The 19,752-nt window shown below is 43.2% G+C and overlaps 1 protein-coding gene across 1 annotated transcript in view; it reads right to left on the reverse strand.

Annotated features, from left to right (window-relative positions):
* Window positions 1-19,752, reverse strand: part of LOC142307535 (uncharacterized) — a 114,881-nt gene that overhangs the window by 49,903 nt on the left and 45,226 nt on the right. The window contains exon 4 of the mRNA XM_075347032.1: window positions 8,777-8,823. Within this exon, the coding sequence (XP_075203147.1) occupies window positions 8,777-8,823 (47 nt within the window). The remainder of the gene's footprint in view (window positions 1-8,776; window positions 8,824-19,752) is intronic.

A 19,752-nucleotide genomic window follows, 5' to 3' on the forward strand; every position in this document is an offset into this window, starting at 1 on the left:
ATGCCTTCCTAACCATGATGTATAGGTACATCATAGGTCATGAAGGGGTTAATAGTTGCCTGAGGGAGGTTCTGCCACACTAAGTGTATTTCAGCACCCAAATCATCAAAGCTACACTGCTAGCAGCTCTCTTTCCGAATAATGACGTCTGAGGTGTGGTCAATGGGAGGCCAGTTCGGAAATGCTTGGAGAAATGGCTATATGACTGGTTCTATAACCAAATCAAAGTAATGTTAAGCTATCAGTGTTCCTGGAATGAAGACTAGAGGTGTCCAAGTACCAAACATTTTGCACCCCACACCATAATTACTGGCCATTGTGACATTTCTTGAAGTTCACTTCATGGCATTTCCCACATGACCTCAAGATGGCAACTAGAGGCTAGAATGGAACGGTCACGTCTCCACCAGAGTCTACTCCTGCTACTTCTGCTTCGGGCACCAGACACCGCTGTATTCCAGCCGTAGGCAGTGCTGGTAATTGGGGTGGCATCAGTACCAGTAACTCTGGTGGGCACAGGCTCCGCCCATCCACTAAGCTGGGTTTGCCTGGGACTTGCAGTATCACTGGCTAACTGTGGTGGCGTGTGCCTTCCAGCTGACGTTACTACCTTTCAGCCACACACAATGGGAAGGCACCACACCCTTCTTATTCCTTCTCCTGTCTGCTGGTTGCCGCCAGATATAGTTTTATAGTATTCTGCTGGTCTCTGGTTCACACCCTGCTCCTGAATTTTGATTCCCATGTTTGGACCTCTGCCTGTTAACTGACGGCTCCCCTGCCTGCCGTGTTTTGTACTCCTCTCCCGTCTCCAGTTTTACCTTGGCCTGGTTTCCTGACTACGCTCTTGCTTGCCGTTTTTGTCCCTTTTTGTACCTCCTGGTTTTGACCCTGCCTGACTACCACTCTTCTCTGGACTGCAGCTTTCCATAGGCAGCGATCTCTTGGACCCTGTGGTAATGCCAGATCCCTGATTAGGGGTTAACTGGTTTTGGAGTTCTCGGGATTCTGTCGAGTGGGTAGCTTACCTCTAGTCTGTTCGAGACAGCCATCCTGAGACTGTGGTTCCGGGCAGACGTCACAGGAACAATGCAGGCTGGTATAGAGGTCTATCCTCTTTAGCAATGAATCTCACTTTTGTCTTTAATGCATTGATAGCCATAGATTGATCTGGAGAACACATGAGCAACGCCTTCATGAAGAAACATTACACCATTTCTATCTCTTGGATTATCATGGGGGGGTGGCATGATGTATATAGTAGCCAGACCTGTCTATTCTTGATTCCAGGTACACTAACTGCTGGGTATTACATTGATTTTGTTGTGCAATCAATGGTACGTCCATTTCTCCAAATGGTTCATGAAGCTGTTTTTTCAACACAACACCAGATTGCATTTTGCTTGTGCTACTGTGAGCAGTCTGCATGGTCTCAATGTACTACAATGGCCTACAGCTTCTTTCCTGTCTCTGATCTAACACATGTGGGACATAACTGGTTCATAATTTTAAAGGGTCCAGTCAATAGCATATCTCTGATGATTTCCATGGCCAAGTAGTTAGAGTGGTGTGAGGTGGTAGTCGTTAGTGAGGAACAGTTCTCTTATTCACTTGGGTATGTGGACTTGTGTTGTGAGGGTTTATACGTGGCGGGATGTTAAAAATATGAGAAATCCCAAATCAATCCTAAAAAATACCTCGGATGATTATAGATCTAATCGTTATGAATCTCGAGTGAGTTTTTTTTCCACAGAGCTGGACACCACAGAAGGGGAATTGGATTCTGAAACCCTGGTTGGAACATCAGAATGTAATTTTTTAGGCCAGGGTGGGAGAAAAACAAGACACCAACAAGGAGGTCTGGCAGGAAATACAAATCAAATAAAAATGCATGGTTATTCCTTCAGGAGTCGGAAATAAAAAATGGCAATAAATTTATGGTGTTGAACCTTTCAGCTACTATACTGTCTGAAGACAAAATTAATGTATTGAAAAAAGGTTTGAATTTTGTGCCAACAAGGAATTTTGATTTATACTCCACCTTCAAGGATGTGAACAGATTTATCAGACAACTAATTGTAAAAAAACATTTTTCCCAGTTGACTGTAGAGAATGATGATACAACTGAAAAGAAAGATTTTCCTAATCAATATGAAAATTTGATGTTTATGGAACAGATGACATTACAAAATTTGAATTCCTTGAGCACCAATAATTCAAAGGACAATCTTGTAACTGACACTGATTTTTCAAAGAGGGTCCCGAATCCGGAGTTTTACCCTCTGGCCTCACGTTCACCTGCCATGGATGACTACCAGTATGTTGTGTTTGATGAATTAAAGAAATTACATGCAGCCAGTATTGAAGCCACAGGTCATAGGAATATGACAAATTCAGAATGAGCAGCCCTGAATCAATTGAAATTCAATGACCAAATTATTATAAAAAACTCGGACAAGGGCGGTTCGGTTGTAGTCTTGGACTGGGGTCTTTATGAAAAACAATTACAACATGCTGGATGATCAACACACTTACTGTAAGATTGACAGTAATCCAACTAATGTTATACGGACATGCTTACAGGAGCTTCTGCAGAGAGGTGTAGCCTTGGGGTTAATAACGGAAAGACAAAGGGAATTTATGACTCCTGAAAATCCGAGAGTCCCTCTGTTTAATGCATTGCCTAAAACCCACAAGAATGCTTTCCCTCCGCCGTTCAGGCCTATTGTGTCTGGAATAGGGTCTCTATTGGAGAACACTGGAGCATGGCTGAATGAGAGACTACAACCTCTGATGAAGTCTTCCCCTGCTTACATTAGAGACTCCAAACATGTATTAACGGTTATGCAGGGGATTGAATGGAGTGAGAACTATTCTTGTATATGCAGTGATGTAACAGCATTGTATTCTTCAATACCGCATGATCTTGCCATAACCGCATTACAGGAGCAACTGATGACTTGTTCGAATTATTCTGAAATTTTACAGGATTTCATTTTGGATGTTACTTTATTTTTGCTCAAGAATAATTATTTTGTTTTTCTAAAACAGCACTATGTTCAAATCTGTGGCTGTAGAATGGAAGCGAGATTTTCACCCTCATTAGCCAATATTTACATGAATTGGTGGGAAAAACAATTTATTTATAACTCCTGGAATCCTTTTTTGTCTGATATTTTCTGGTATGGTCGTTTCATAGATGATATTTTGATAATATGGTGTGGAGGTGAAACGACCATACCAGAATTTTTCAAATACATCAATTCCAATAACTTCAATTTAAAATTTGTTTCCAGTAATGAGGGTAAGTCTATTTCTGGATTTAACCCTCACTGGTGATTCTGTGAATGGGCAGGTTGATTCGGAACGCTAGAAAAGCTGTGGCAGGAAACTCTCTCCTCCATGCTACCAGCAATCACCCCAAACATATAGTGAGCAATATTCCTATTGGGGAATACATTAGAGCAAAAAGGTCATGCAGCACAGAGGAGGCTTGCACTAAAGAATGCAAACGCATTGATAATAGACTGCGCAGTAGAGGTTACGACAAATTTTGGTTGACAGGGCAAAAAGGAAAGTGGATTCAAAATCTAGAACAGATTATTTGAGACAAAAAAATTCCATGGAAAAAACGTATCAGAATAGTGCTCTAGTCTTTTCTACTCAATATAGTGGCAGCTTTCATGAAATCACACAAATAGTTCGTAAAGATCTACCCATTTTACATGGGGATGAAACCCTCAAAAATATTTTGGGTGCAGGTTGCTGCTACATATCTAGACGTGCACCTACGATCGGTGGTTTGATTTCCCCTAGTGATTTATATCTGAGGAAGTCCGTGCATATTGATGGTAAGAATTGGTTACCCACATGCGGTTCCTTCAAGTGCGGCAAAAAACAATATGGCATATGCGCCTATATGTATAATACCAAAGAGAGCATTAATTCCACCACGGGAAAGCGCCACAGGATCAATTCTTTTATTAACTGTGGCACGGATTATTGTGTCTATGTTATAACATATGAAAAATGCCAGAAACAATATATAGGTTGCACGAGCCGCACTTTGAGGAAACGCATAGGGGAGCATTTGTATGACATCCTAAATCCTACCTCCAGGAGCTTGTCAGGAGCATCGAGGCATTTTTTATATGACCACAGTGGTGATGTTAGTTTTTTTCGGGTGAATGCCATAGAACAAATTCCACTCCCTAGAAGAGGGGGAGATCGCATTCACATGCTGCGAGATCAAGAGGCCAAATGGATTTTAACATACAATTCCTGCATGCCAATGGGTATGAATATTAGAAGCGACCTTATGTATATATACTAATTGCATTAGCTACAAGTCCATTGAATTTATTTATTAAAATGTATTTATTTATTTATCTTTTTATGCTATTTATATTTGGGATATTGAGAAAAGTAATATGTTATGTCATTTTTTGCTTCTCGAGTAAGAAAGTTAATTGATGATTTCATGATTGAAAAGATTTTATCTCATAAGGATTTGCTATGTTCAATGGCTTATGATGGCTTAAATGACTTGCAGAGACCTATGGGTCATAATGTTTTGCTGCTGCTACCCTGGGAGAGTGATTAGTACAACTTGTGTGTGTCCAAACAGGATATGATGTTCAAGGGAGTGATCAGGTATTTTCTATACATATTGTGTTTTACTCAAACAGTATAATATGTCTAAGATTAAGAGCCACACCGGCTTGAAACGCGTAAGACGTTTTTTATCTGCTCTGGATGTCCATCTAACGTCATGTTAGTTCTATGTTTTTTCTAAAATAAAATGAAATTTTAACTAAACCATCTCTGGACGTGTTGCTGGACAGGAAACACCTTTCCCAAACCTGTTGATATACACATGTATGACAAAAGCACATCTTGTCTGTACTTGCATATAATTGTTTGTACAGATGAACAAGGAATCTTCAGGTATCTGGATATTATACCTAAGGATGAACCAGACTTGCTCAAGTCCACAATTCTCTTCCTGAGATCTTGGTTGATTTCTTATGACTTTCTCAAGATGCTACATAAAGAAGCAGTGTGTGTAAGGTGTGCATTACAATATATCCACAGGTGTGTATCTAATTAACTTAGATGTTGCCAATAAACTTATCAGAAGCTTCTGAAGACATGAAATCATCATATGGGCTGTCCCATATTGTTTAAAGGCATAGTAATCTTAGTGTATGTAAACTTTTAAATTTGCAGAAAACATTCTCTCTCATTATTCTGGCATTTGGCAAATATATATATAATTTTGGTTCCTAATTGTCCTAAAACGGGAAAGGTTTATTCTGATTTCATGTCAGATAGTGAGAAAAGCATGCAGATGTGTCTTTTTAGAGAGTGTATATAAACTTCTGGTTTCAACTGTATAAAGGAAAGGGATATAGGATAAACGTGGGGGTGATATAGATGAGATGGAATGGAAAAGAAGGATAAGGTGTAAGGTGGAGAGAGAAGGTGGGGACACTGGAGGGGACGTAAAAGCAGACTCCTCAACTGTGGGTCCCATTCAGGTCCAGTATCATGTTCTCTGGTGGTTCTAACGAATGTTGTATCATGTTCCAAGCACTGTGGAGTATTCAGGGGATTCCCTGGACACAATCCAGTCCTGCCAGGCATTGCCATATTTTGAGAGCTATAATTTTTCTGTATTTCTGCTGAAAGAGTCATGTGAGGGTGTGATGGGGTCCTTCTACGATATCACACAATCAACAGAGCAAGAGATGGATGAACAATCCATAGCATATTTATTCCATGCAATACAGAATGACCATCAAATAATTCACCACACAGAGGGTAAAATAGTCCAGTAATGGCATAAATGTCCCGGGGATGAGTCACAATTCTCCAGCAGTCCTTTTCCAGGCAAATGGGGGTTTCTCAACGACTCTCTGGGGCGCTGCCTGTAGCTGCAGCTTCTCCCCCCATAGGATAAATCCTTCTCTCTTCTCCTTTCCAGCCTAACTGACCAATTCTTCAGTTAAGCAAAGAGTTTAGGTGGATCCCAGGCCCCCTCCCCCAGACTTAGGGACAGAACCAGTACAGGGGGTGATTACCTACAGACAATACAATGTACATACAAGGAATACACAGAATGGACAGTGAACTACGCCTAAAATACGAACCTACACAACATGATACACAACCACCCCTATTCCACCATCACAGAGGGTATATTTTATGTGGGACGAGTTGACATTTTTATAAGTACCATTTTCGGAAACATTTTTTTGTTATCACTTTCTATTCCAAATTTGAGTTGGTAGAATGAACATAAAGCAGCAATTCAGGATTTTTTTTTATGCTGTTCCGCATGTCATAAAAATGACAGGACAGAATTTTTTTCTACTGATGGACCTGTTTGATGGCTTGTTTTTGGGGGGGCAAGATGACATTTTTAGCAATACCATTTTTATTTACATTCATCTTTTTGATTGCATTTTGTTCCCCTTCTTACTCAGCAGTTTTATCAAAAAGCATAGTTTTTTGCCACACTTTTTATTTACGTTTTTTACAGGGTTCACTGAAAGAGTTAAATAGTGTGACAGTTTTATAGGTTGGGCTGTGGCAATACTATTTTTTTACATCACACAATGAAAAAAATATTATACCAATACATATATATGTCAAACACAAATAAAAAATGGACAGATAATTATCAGTCCATTTTTTGTTTATTTGTGTTTGAGATATAGTACAGACCAAAAGTTTGGACACACCTTCTCATTCAAAGAGTTTTCTTTATTTTCAGGACTCTGAAAATTGTAGATTCACATTGAAGGCATCAATACTATGAATTAAAACATGTGGAATGAAATACTTAAAAAAGTGTGAAACAACTGAAAATATGTCTTATATTCTAGGTTCTTCAAAGTAGCCACCTTTTGCTTTCATTACTACTTTGCACACTCTTGGCATTCTCTTGATGAGCTTCAAGAGGTAGTCACCGGAAATGGTTTTCCAACAGTCTTGAAGGTGGTCCCAGAGATGCTTAGCACTTGTTGGCCCTTTTGCCTTCACTCTGCGATCCAGCTCACCCCAAACCATCTCAATTGGGTTCAGGTCTGGTGACTGTGGAGACCAGGTCATCTGGCGTAGCAACCCATCACTCTCCTTCTTAGTCAAATAGCCCTTACACGGCCTGGAGGTGTGTTTGGGGTCATTGTCCTGTTGAAAAATAAATGATGGTCCAAATAACCCCAAACCGGATGGAATAGCTTGCCGCTGCAAGATGCTGTGGTAGCCATGTTGGTTCAGTATGCCTTCAATTTTGAATAAATCCCCAACAGTGTCACCAGCAAAGCACCCCTACACCATCACACCTCCTCCTCCATGCTTCACGGTGGGAACCAGCCATGTAAAGTCCATCCGTTCACCTTTTCTACAAAGACACGGTGGTTGGATCCAAAGATCTCAAATTTGGACTCATCAGACCAAAGCACAGATTTCCACTGGTCTAATCTCCATTCCTTGTGTTCTTTAGCCCAAACAAGTCTCTTCTGCTTGTTGCCTGTCCTTAGCAGTGGTTTCCTAGCAGCTATTTTACCATGAAGGCCTGCTGCACAAAGTCTCCTCTTAACAGTTGTTCTAGAGATGAGAAGGTGTGTCCAAACTTTTGGTATATGTATTGATATAATATTTTTTAATTTTTTTCATTGTGTGATGTCAAAAAATATTTTTATAATTTTTTAAAACTTTTTTACTTTGTCATTATACAGGACTTTAACTTTCATTACATTGATGGCTGGTATAATGTATTGCAATGTAAAAGCATGACACTGCAATATACCAACAGAAAGGAAATTCCGCGGCACTCACTATATATTGTTGGTCAGTTATAGGGAAGGCATCCCAAATCCAATACAGAAAAAAATACTGGCACACCAATTTCTTCAGGAATTATGTTTTATTCCTTGAATCCATACAGGCATTAGAAATAAATCCTCATAATTCCTAAAGAAATTGGAGCGTCTGTATTTTTTTCTGTAATGCATTATACCAGTCAGTGGTGCACTGACAGAAGCCTCTTAGACCATGCTTCTGGCATGGTCTAGTAGGCTTGCCGTAGCTGGCTAACCTGAAGGTCATAATGACGACCTTTGATCGGGAGTGCAGATCGGATGGCATATGGAGCTACCTCCCTCTCCAAGCCTCCTAAATATTTTCTTATCTCTATTGATTGTGGTATTTAGGTGGTTACACAGCCCGTTTCCCGGCTCTGAGAACCGAGTCTCGGCTGTCACCTTAGCTGTGTTCCTGGCAGCGATCGTGTGGCTACAGCTTCTGTGCATCATGCGATCGGAATGATGTATCTACCATATATGTCACTGGTCATATACACTGGTCACTGGTGATTTGGTTGACTGTTGAACAGGGAGTTATTCTGTTAGTAGTTTTACATTTTCTTTACCCCATTTTTAGACGTGTCATATCAAGATTATACTTAATTAATTACCCTCTTCTTTAGCCAGATGCTCGTTACATCAGTGCTGGATAGAGATATTGCATTCTATGATATATTGAATGATAGAGTTGGGCACCATGCAGTGAGGGGATATGGCTTGTTCAATCAATAACTGTGGTCTGTTGCTAAATATTGGCTGAAATAGCACCAAATGATACTTACATTACATTGTTAGAGCTTGTTATTGACATTATTTTGTAATAACCTTACTTGTCATCTTATATCATTAGTTATTTAGGTATAGGTAAACAAACATTGACATTACTATGTGTAATCTTTTCTTACCATCAATCCTCTCTCCACATTTGTATAATCTTTCACTGGAACATCACCTATAGAGAAAATATAACATGAAGATTTAAATATGATTTTGCCATTTGTGTGGCCTTTGGCTTTTTTTGCTATACATTTCACTGTATGCATTGTAAAAATGTGAAATCTGAGCTGAAAATTTACAGCTAGAGGAATGCTCATAAGGGACTCCCTGTTATTAGCCTGAGCATTGGGGCAATAACATGTTAGACCAGGAGTGGGGAACCTCCGGCCCGCGGGCCGTATACGGCCCGCCATGTCCTTTTATGCGGCCCTCGGGCAGATTCCCGGGGGCGGCAGTGCTCGATCCGCCACCGCCATCTTGTGCTGCTGTGCATACCAATGCGGTCTCCCGCTAGCCAGTGCCAGCGAGAGAGGACTTACTTTGTGGGCGGGTTTAGTGCTCTGCGTTGCCCGCCCCCCGACCCTCTGAGCTGCGTGCCCGCCCCCGGCCCTCTGAGCTGCGTGCTCGCCCCCCGGAGCTGCGTGCCCGCCCCCCAGCCCTCGGAGCTGCGTGCCCGCCCCCCGGCCCTCTGAGCTGCGTGCCCGGCCTCCGGAGCTGTGTGCCCGCCCCCCGGCGCTGCGTGCCTGCCCCCGGCCCTCGGTGCTGCGTGCCCACCCACCAGCCCTCGGAGCTGCATGTCCGGTGTCTGCTCTCTGGTGCTGTGAGTCCAGCGCTGCTGTGTGTCCAGTGCCAGCCCTCTGAATGCTGTGTGCCCTGTCCAGTACTTTGTGGCGCCCCTCCCCTCAGTGCTGTGTGCCCCCCAATGCTGTGTATCACCCCAGGTTTGTGTGTCCCTCTCCCCCCCACTGATGTCAGTGCTCCACAAGTGATATCTGTGCCCCCCCAGTGGTGCCTGCGCCCCAGCCCCTCTTGTGTGGTGCCTGCGCCCCAGCCCCTCTTGTGTGGCGCCTGTGCCCCAGCGCCTCTTGTGTGGCGCCTGTGCCCCAACACCTCTTGTGTGGCGCCTGAGCTCCAGCCCCTCATGTGGCGTCTGTGCCCCAGCCCCTCTTGTGATGTGCATGTCCCCAGCCCCTCTTGTGATGTGCATGTCCCCAGCCCCTCTTGTGATGTGCATGTCCTCAATGTCTCCTGTGACTAATACATCACAGGAGGGGCTGGGGGCATATACATGTCCCCAGCCCCTTGTGTGATGTATGTGCCCCCAGTGTCTCCTGTGATGTATATACAGCAGTCCCAGTGTCTCCTATGTGATATATGTGCCTCCAGCGTCTCCCGTGATGTATATACAGCGTTTGTTATGTGATGTATATGATTTACCAATCTTATCACAAAGGGTTCACTGTGCTCCAGACCCAGACAAAAATGAAAAAGCAGCTGTGAGAAGAAACATGATTAGTATCCCCGAACATCACAGCCGCACCAAAGAGAAGCCGCTCCGGCCATCATAGTAGGGGTGAGTTAATTAATTGTTTGAACAAATATAGCAGGGTCATTTTCACATTGATAATTTTGTGCGGCCCCCGAAGGTTGGTAGAAATTTCCAAATAACCCAAGGCTGAAAAAAGGTTCCCCACCCCTGTGTTAGACCATGCATTTGCATGTCATCATTATACATCTATCCTGCGGCACCAAACTCAGAATATAAGTTACGGTATAAGATTGCCCATTTATTTGACTATAACACTATAAGGATGACCTGTTCACTGGACCCGCAGCAATCAATTACTGGTCAGTATGGCTAGAGCTGCCCTGAGGAGGCAAATGTGACGCCCTCGCAAAACCAGGTAGTCACAGATAGGCCCCTGCACAACACCATCCCCCACTTAGGAAACACACAGCCAACCTAAAACCCTAGTCACCCCCTTAGGGAAAGACAGACACACCAGTGGGCGGGACCAGGTGGTTGGACACGCCCACCCATGGGTCTAGATAGCCCAGGGGTGGGAAAACAAGCAGATTAGTTGGTAGTTCAGTTTGGAGAGGAGTGTGGGCTGGAGCTAAGTGTAGGTTCAGCAGAGAAAGTTCAAGTTGAACGGTGCCAGGGTAGGAGCCCTGGTACCTTGGCTAGGAGGCAGATGGTGATCCCCGTCAGCAGGAGACAGGAAGACGGCTCGGCAGAACTGAGGTGGACTGGGGCAGGGTTGTAGCCCGCCGGTACTGACACGGGGAGCCGACCCGGAAACCGTAGCACAAAGGGGGGTACTCGGCCACCAGCGCCTTGGTTTACCAGAGACTCGTGTAATTTATTGACTGTGAGTAATTAAACATCCCCCCCTGCCGTTGCTACACCCTGCACAAAGACACTGGGCCCCGGGGCAACCATCCCTGCCCACAGAGGGGTTAAAGGGGTGGTTCACCCATTTTTTTTTATTTTCTGTATGAGCTCTACTTACCTTTCTAGGCGTCTTCTCCATTGGCTTCTGTTTCCAGTTCTGGCACTGAGCGGCGCTATCCTGCACGCTCAGTGCCGGTCACATGACCCCCTGGAGCTGTGGCCGCCGGCATCCTCTGACGTCCCGGCATTTCCGGGCTCTCAAACAAGACGGGTACGTCACAGGATGCCGGCACCACTCAGATTGAGTGACAGGGCTGTGGGCGGTGACTACCGCACGTCACAGCTCAGCATCGAGGGGAGGATCCGGAGGACGTTTGTGTGGAGCCGGCTAAGCGTCCTGCAGATGGTGAGGCTGAGGCACGGGGCGCCAGTGTGCAGTACAGGGGGGGGTCTTCAGCTGAATCCCCCCTGCACGTAAGTATGTGATCACACTGTCCACCCGCCCGCTCTGCTGCGATTGCAATGAGATGACACACAGTTAGGGTCACAGAGCTAGGGACCCCAATATAGAGATATGCCTTGACGAGGCCTTGGGGCTCAGTTACATTGATCAATGCGATTGCTAAATATCTCCTTTTTCCCAATATTCATGGCAGGTATGCAATTCATTATTCACATGTTCAAATTAGCAAGTAGCATTTTTCATTGTATATTCCAATATTTGTCCATATGCTTGAGGCATTATACTATTATCTAAGTTTGATGTGCAGCCTTATTCGTATATAGTATGTAATTTTTTGGCTTGCACTCATAATATATATATTAGTGCTCACTTCAGTTATCCTATTCAGTTATATGTAGTTTTTTTTCTGAATGTGAACACAGCTCCGCCCCTTTCGGCCATGTTTTTTCCATCTCCTATATAAGAAAGTCCTTAGTTACCCCTCTCCACCCATAGCAGTTTTTAATTGCAATGAGATGACACACAGTTAGGGTCACAGAGCTAGGGACCCCAATATAGAGATATGCCTTGACGAGGCCTTGGGGCTCAGTTACATTGATCAATGCGATTGCTAAATATCTCCTTTTTCCCAATATTCATGGCAGGTATGCAATTCATTATTCACATGTTCAAATTAGCAAGTAGCATTTTTCATTGTATATTCCAATATTTGTCCATATGCTTGAGGCATTATACTATTATCTAAGTTTGATGTGCAGCCTTATTCGTATATAGTATGTAATTTTTTGGCTTGCACTCATAATATATATATTAGTGCTCACTTCAGTTATCCTATTCAGTTATATGTAGTTTTTTTTCTGAATGTGAACACAGCTCCGCCCCTTTCGGCCATGTTTTTTCCATCTCCTATATAAGAAAGTCCTTAGTTACCCCTCTCCACCCATAGCAGTTTTTAATTGCAATGAGATGACACACAGTTAGGGTCACAGAGCTAGGGACCCCAATATAGAGATATGCCTTGACGAGGCCTTGGGGCTCAGTTACATTGATCAATGCGATTGCTAAATATCTCCTTTTTCCCAATATTCATGGCAGGTATGCAATTCATTATTCACATGTTCAAATTAGCAAGTAGCATTTTTCATTGTATATTCCAATATTTGTCCATATGCTTGAGGCATTATACTATTATCTAAGTTTGATGTGCAGCCTTATTCGTATATAGTATGTAATTTTTTGGCTTGCACTCATAATATATATATTAGTGCTCACTTCAGTTATCCTATTCAGTTATATGTAGTTTTTTTTCTGAATGTGAACACAGCTCCGCCCCTTTCGGCCATGTTTTTTCCATCTCCTATATAAGAAAGTCCTTAGTTACCCCTCTCCACCCATAGCAGTTTTTAATTGCAATGAGATGACACACAGTTAGGGTCACAGAGCTAGGGACCCCAATATAGAGATATGCCTTGACGAGGCCTTGGGGCTCAGTTACATTGATCAATGCGATTGCTAAATATCTCCTTTTTCCCAATATTCATGGCAGGTATGCAATTCATTATTCACATGTTCAAATTAGCAAGTAGCATTTTTCATTGTATATTCCAATATTTGTCCATATGCATGAGGCATTATACTATTATCTAAGTTTGATGTGCAGCCTTATTCGTATATAGTATGTAATTTTTTGGCTTGCACTCATAATATATATATTAGTGCTCACTTCAGTTATCCTATTCAGTTATATGTAGTTTTTTTTTCTGAATGTGAACACAGCTCCGCCCCTTTCGGCCATGTTTTTTCCATCTCCTATATAAGAAAGTCCTTAGTTACCCCTCTCCACCCATAGCAGTTTTTAATTGCAATGAGATGACACACAGTTAGGGTCACAGAGCTAGGGACCCCAATATAGAGATATGCCTTGACGAGGCCTTGGGGCTCAGTTACATTGATCAATGCGATTGCTAAATATCTCCTTTTTCCTAATATTCATGGCAGGTATGCAATTCATTATTCACATGTTCAAATTAGCAAGTAGCATTTTTCATTGTATATTCCAATATTTGTCCATATGCATGAGGCATTATACTATTATCTAAGTTTGATGTGCAGCCTTATTCGTATATAGTATGTAATTTTTTGGCTTGCACTCATAATATATATATTAGTGCTCACTTCAGTTATCCTATTCAGTTATATGTAGTTTTTTTCTGAATGTAAACACAGCTCCGCCCCTTTCGGCCATGTTTTTTCCATCTCCTATATAAGAAAGTCCTTAGTTACCCCTCTCCACCCATAGCAGTTTTTAATTGCAATGAGATGACACACAGTTAGGGTCACAGAGCTAGGGACCCCAATATAGAGATATGCCTTGACGAGGCCTTGGGGCTCAGTTACATTGATCAATGCGATTGCTAAATATCTCCTTTTTCCCAATATTCATGGCAGGTATGCAATTCATTATTCACATGTTCAAATTAGCAAGTAGCATTTTTCATTGTATATTCCAATATTTGTCCATATGCTTGAGGCATTATACTATTATCTAAGTTTGATGTGCAGCCTTATCCGTATACAGCATGTAATTTTTTGGCTTGCACTCATAATATATATATTAGTGCTCACTTCAGTTATCCTATTCAGTTATATGTAGTTTTTTTTCTGAATGTGAACACAGCTCCGCCCCTTTCGGCCATGTTTTTTCCATCTCCTATATAAGAAAGTCCTTAGTTACCCCTCTCCACCCATAGCAGTTTTTAATTGCAATGAGATGACACACAGTTAGGGTCACAGAGCTAGGGACCCCAATATAGAGATATGCCTTGACGAGGCCTTGGGGCTCAGTTACATTGATCAATGCGATTGCTAAATATCTCCTTTTTCCCAATATTCATGGCAGGTATGCAATTCATTATTCACATGTTCAAATTAGCAAGTAGCATTTTTCATTGTATATTCCAATATTTGTCCATATGCTTGAGGCATTATACTATTATCTAAGTTTGATGTGCAGCCTTATTCGTATATAGTATGTAATTTTTTGGCTTGCACTCATAATATATATATTAGTGCTCACTTCAGTTATCCTATTCAGTTATATGTAGTTTTTTTTCTGAATGTGAACACAGCTCCGCCCCTTTTGGCCATGTTTTTTCCATCTCTTATATAAGAAAGTCCTTAGTTACCCCTCTCCACCCATAGCAGTTTTTAATTGCAATGAGATGACACACAGTTAGGGTCACAGAGCTAGGGACCCCAATATAGAGATATGCCTTGACGAGGCCTTGGGGCTCAGTTACATTGATCAATGCGATTGCTAAATATCTCCTTTTTCCCAATATTCATGGCAGGTATGCAATTCATTATTCACATGTTCAAATTAGCAAGTAGCATTTTTCATTGTATATTCCAATATTTGTCCATATGCTTGAGGCATTATACTATTATCTAAGTTTGATGTGCAGCCTTATTCGTATATAGTATGTAATTTTTTGGCTTGCACTCATAATATATATATTAGTGCTCACTTCAGTTATCCTATTCAGTTATATGTAGTTTTTTTTCTGAATGTGAACACAGCTCCGCCCCTTTCGGCCATGTTTTTTCCATCTCTTATATAAGAAAGTCCTTAGTTACCCCTCTCCACCCATAGCAGTTTTTAATTGCAATGAGATGACACACAGTTAGGGTCACAGAGCTAGGGACCCCAATATAGAGATATGCCTTGACGAGGCCTTGGGGCTCAGTTACATTGATCAATGCGATTGCTAAATATCTCCTTTTTCCCAATATTCATGGCAGGTATGCAATTCATTATTCACATGTTCAAATTAGCAAGTAGCATTTTTCATTGTATATTCCAATATTTGTCCATATGCTTGAGGCATTATACTATTATCTAAGTTTGATGTGCAGCCTTATTCGTATATAGTATGTAATTTTTTGGCTTGCACTCATAATATATATATTAGTGCTCACTTCAGTTATCCTATTCAGTTATCCGCTCTGCTGCGATGTCAGGAGAGCGGCCGGTGTCGGGCAGTGTGATCATCTGCTCCTCCCAGCAGCAAGACACTGACAGGCATGTCACCGCTGTGCTCTGCCATCTGTCCTGCTGCATGGGACCAACTGTCTGCACTCTGTCACCTGCACCACAAGTCACAGAGTGGAGACAGTTGGTGACAGAGCACCTCTGCCCCCCCTCTGTTCTTTCCCCACTCTCTTCTCTCCCCCCACTCTTCTCCCCCTCCCCTCTTCCCCCTCTTCTCTGCCCCCCTCTTATCCCTCTCTCCTCTCCCCTCTCTTTTCCCTCGCTCTCTTTTCCTCCCCCCTGCGCTCTCTTTTCCTCCCCCCTGCGCTCTCTTTTCCTCCCCCCTGCGCTCTCTTTTCCTCCCCCCTGCGCTCTCTTTTCCTCCCCCCTGCGCTCTCTTTTCCTCCCCCTGCGCTCTCTTTTCCTCCCCCTGCGCTCTCTTTTCCTCCCCCTGCGCTCTCTTTTCCTCCCCCCTCGCTCTTTTCCTCCCCCCCCGCGCTCTTTTCCTCACCCCTCGCTCTCTTTTCCTCCCCCCGCGCTCTCTTTTCCTCCCCCCGCGCTCTCTTTTCCTCCCCCCGCGCTCTCTTTTCCTCCCCCCTCGCTTTCTTTTCCTCCCCCCTCGCTTTCTTTTCCTCCCCCCTCGCTTTCTTTTCCTCCCCCCTCGCTCTCTTTTCCTCCCCCCTCGCTCTCTTTTCCTCCCCCCTCGCTCTCTTTTCCTCCCCCCTCGCTCTCTTTTCCTCCCCCCTCGCTCTCTTCTCCCCCCCCTCGCTCTCTTTCCCCCCCCGCTCGCTCTCTTTTCCTGCCCCACACACACACACACTGTATATACGCACACACACACTGTATATACGCGCACACACACTGTATATACGCGCACACATACACATACACTGTATATACGCGCACACACACTTTCTTCCCCTGGCTGTGTAGAGCTGCTGCTGTCTCTGTGTAATTGATCTCAGTGCACATCCACTGGGAAGAGGCAGGGATGAGGGTTTGGGTGGGAGCAGAGTGGGTGTATTAGACACAATGGGTGTGTTAGATAAGCTAGACACCGCCCTAGAGCCACAAAGAATTCTGGGACTTGTAGGAACTGAACACAGGAAGTCAGAGGAGTGATTAACCCCATCAGAGCTGGAGCCAGCAATGAGCATGTGCTGCTAGTGCACAATAAAAGGCAATTTTGCTGAAAAAACATAATAGATGTGTTGAGGGGCACATATTAGCAAGATTTATCAGAAAAAAAAAAAATCAGTTTTGGTAACTGGACAACTTCTTTAACATCCAGCTGCCGCTACATCTCCCCCGGGTGCCCCATATCAGCAGCGGTGGTGTTCCAACTCACCACACACCGTGGGTGGCGTCACAAACTTAATACGAATTTTAATTGAGATTTTTTTGGAAACTAAAAAATCCCCAATAAACCAGCGCTGATAAGAGGTTTTCTTGTTGTTAATATTTTATACTTTTTATTGCTATCCTTGTTTTTAGACACAGATTTATTCAAAACAATTCACACAATAGAAGAAAAGAAAAATACACCACATATGGTAGAAATAAAAATAAATTAAAAAATAATAAATATAAATAATTATTAGTGCAGCAAACAGACACCAGTTGTCTGGTTGCAGTACCCCGGCCGGTAGTATAGCAATTATTAAACCTAGTATAGTGTATTAAGTGATGTTTCAAGGCATATGATATTTAATGCCAATTGAAAATATCACTGCAACCTGATTTTTCAGATACCTGGAGAATTTTTTTCCTTCAATCCATAAGCACAAAGGTTTTTAATAGAGGCTGAATATATTATAAGCAGCAATTTCAACGTTCCAAGTGCCTTTAAATGAAGTTGAAGAAACTGCACATCAAGATCATAGTGAGGATGAGGTAGAGCCCCAGCTCATCAAGTGTTCCAATAGGAGTTTACCTGCAGTCAAGTTCAGGCATCAAGCTTCCACATGCTGGGTGACTGCACGATACTTTCTCCTCCTAGAGATATAAGGTCATTTCCATGCAGGAGTTTCCTATTTGCGCTCCTACAGTCAAGTTCAGACATCAACCTCCATAAGCTGGGTAACTGTACGGAACTTTCTCCTCCTGGAGATATAGAGTAGTTTCCGTGATAGGGACTCCTATTTGCGCTCCTATTTTAAACGGAGCAGAGCCACACAGCACTATTCCGTGCTAGTTCACAGGATGGTAATTGAATCAGGCACGCAGCTTCTCCTGCTCCTTTAGTGACAGCCCGGGCGTTCGCCACATACAGGGCTGGATATTCGCAAGGGGGAGAGAGGCTGCTAGATTATCAGCACCTCGCAGGGTGAGCTGAGCAAATGTCCAATCCGACGCGCGTTTCGGGGGCGTTACCGGTCCCCTTCCTCAAGGATGCCGATAATCTAGCAGCTTCTCTCCCCCTTGCGAATATCCAGCCCTGTATGTGGCGAACGCCCGGGCTGTCACTAATGGAGCAGGAGAAGCTGCGTGCCTGATTCAATTATCATCCTGTGAACTAGCACGGAATAGTGCTGTGTGGCTCTGCTCCGTTTAAAATAGGAGCGCAAATAGGAGTCCCTATCACGGAAACTACTCTATATCTCCAGGAGGAAAAAATTCCGTACAGTTACCCAGCTTATGGAGGTTGATGTCTGAACTTGACTGTAGGAGCGCAAATAGGAAACTCCTGCATGGAAATGACTTTATATCTCTAGGAGCAGAAAGTATCGTGCAGTCACCCAGCATGTGGAAGCTTGATGCCTGAACTTGAATGCAGGTAAACTCCTATTGGAACACTTGATGAGCTGGGGCTCTACCTCATCCTCACTACGATCTTGATGTGCAGTTTCTTCAACTTCATTTAAAGGCACTTGGAACGCTGAAATTGCTGCTTATAATATATTCAGCCTCTATTAAAAACCTTTGTGCTTATGGATTGAAGGAAAAAAATTCTCCAGGTATCTGAAAAATCAGGTTGCAGTGATATTTTCAATTGGCATTAAATATCATATGCCTTGAAACATCACTTAATACACTATACTAGGTTTAATAATTGCTATACTACCGGCCGGGGTACTGCAACCAGACAACTGGTGTCTGTTTGCTGCACTAATAATTATTTATCAAAGACTGGAGGACAAGGAGTAAAGTGCAAATATGTTTAATAAATAGCAACTGGCACATCAGTGCCAGTTGCTATTTATTAAACATATTTGCACTTTACTCCTTGTCCTCCAGTCTTTGTTTGATGTTCAGAGTGTGTTCAGACAGGTGCCATGCAGTGGCTTTCTTGCTTCTTTTTCATTGTTTGTTCCTCTTGCATATTAATAATTATTTATATTTATTATTTTTTAATTTATTTTTATTTCTACCATATGTGGTGTATTTTTCTTTTCTTCTATTGTGTGAATTGTTTTGAATAAATCTGTGTCTAAAAACAAGGATAGCAATAAAAAGTATAAAATATTAACAACAAAAAAACCTCTTATCAGCGCTGGTTTATTGGGGATTTTTTAGTTTCCAAAAAAATCTCAATTAAAATTCATTTCTGATTCCAGGCAAATTAAAGGGGTTTTTGCCTATAAACCTAGCTGCAGATTTAATGGTTATTGGGGTCAAGCGCTAACAATTGTCTGTAGACAACTTGGTATAACCAACAAACTTAATACGGCCTAGCCTGTACATCTACGTCCCCCCATTTATTCGGCGTGTCCGCGAGACCCCCGCGTCCGGAGACCCTCAAGCCACCCCACTTAGGAGGTCCGGATCCGAGCAGCGGCGGCTGCTGGCACGGGGGCGGCACACCCCGAAACTTGGCGTCACGAACAGGATACTTACCCATCCACTTACCTGGTGGAAATGTGCCTTGAATTGGACAGTCAGCGGTGATCCGTTGCTAAATTTTCAGAACTCGCCATTTTTGCCGCCATCTTTGGGCGCGAAAACTGCAGCCCAGCGTCTTCTTCCCCAAGAAAGGGCGCAAAAGCCGAAGCCCCGCCCCCTGGGAACACGGCCGGAAGGTGAACCCCGAGGTTGTAAAACGAAACTAGCAAGCCGCAAAAGAGAGTGCCAGCAAAAGACCAATGGGGAGAAGCGGGAAGATGTCGGCACCAAATATGGACGGCGTTGCAGCGCCCGCTGCTGAAGCGGCGGCGCCCGCGAGTGAAGCAGTCGGCGAGGAAGCTGCAGCCCCCACTCCGGTCGCAGGAGCGGTGGA

The sequence above is a fragment of the Anomaloglossus baeobatrachus genome, chromosome 1 (assembly GCF_048569485.1).
Source record: "Anomaloglossus baeobatrachus isolate aAnoBae1 chromosome 1, aAnoBae1.hap1, whole genome shotgun sequence".
Lineage (NCBI taxonomy): Eukaryota > Metazoa > Chordata > Amphibia > Anura > Aromobatidae > Anomaloglossus > Anomaloglossus baeobatrachus.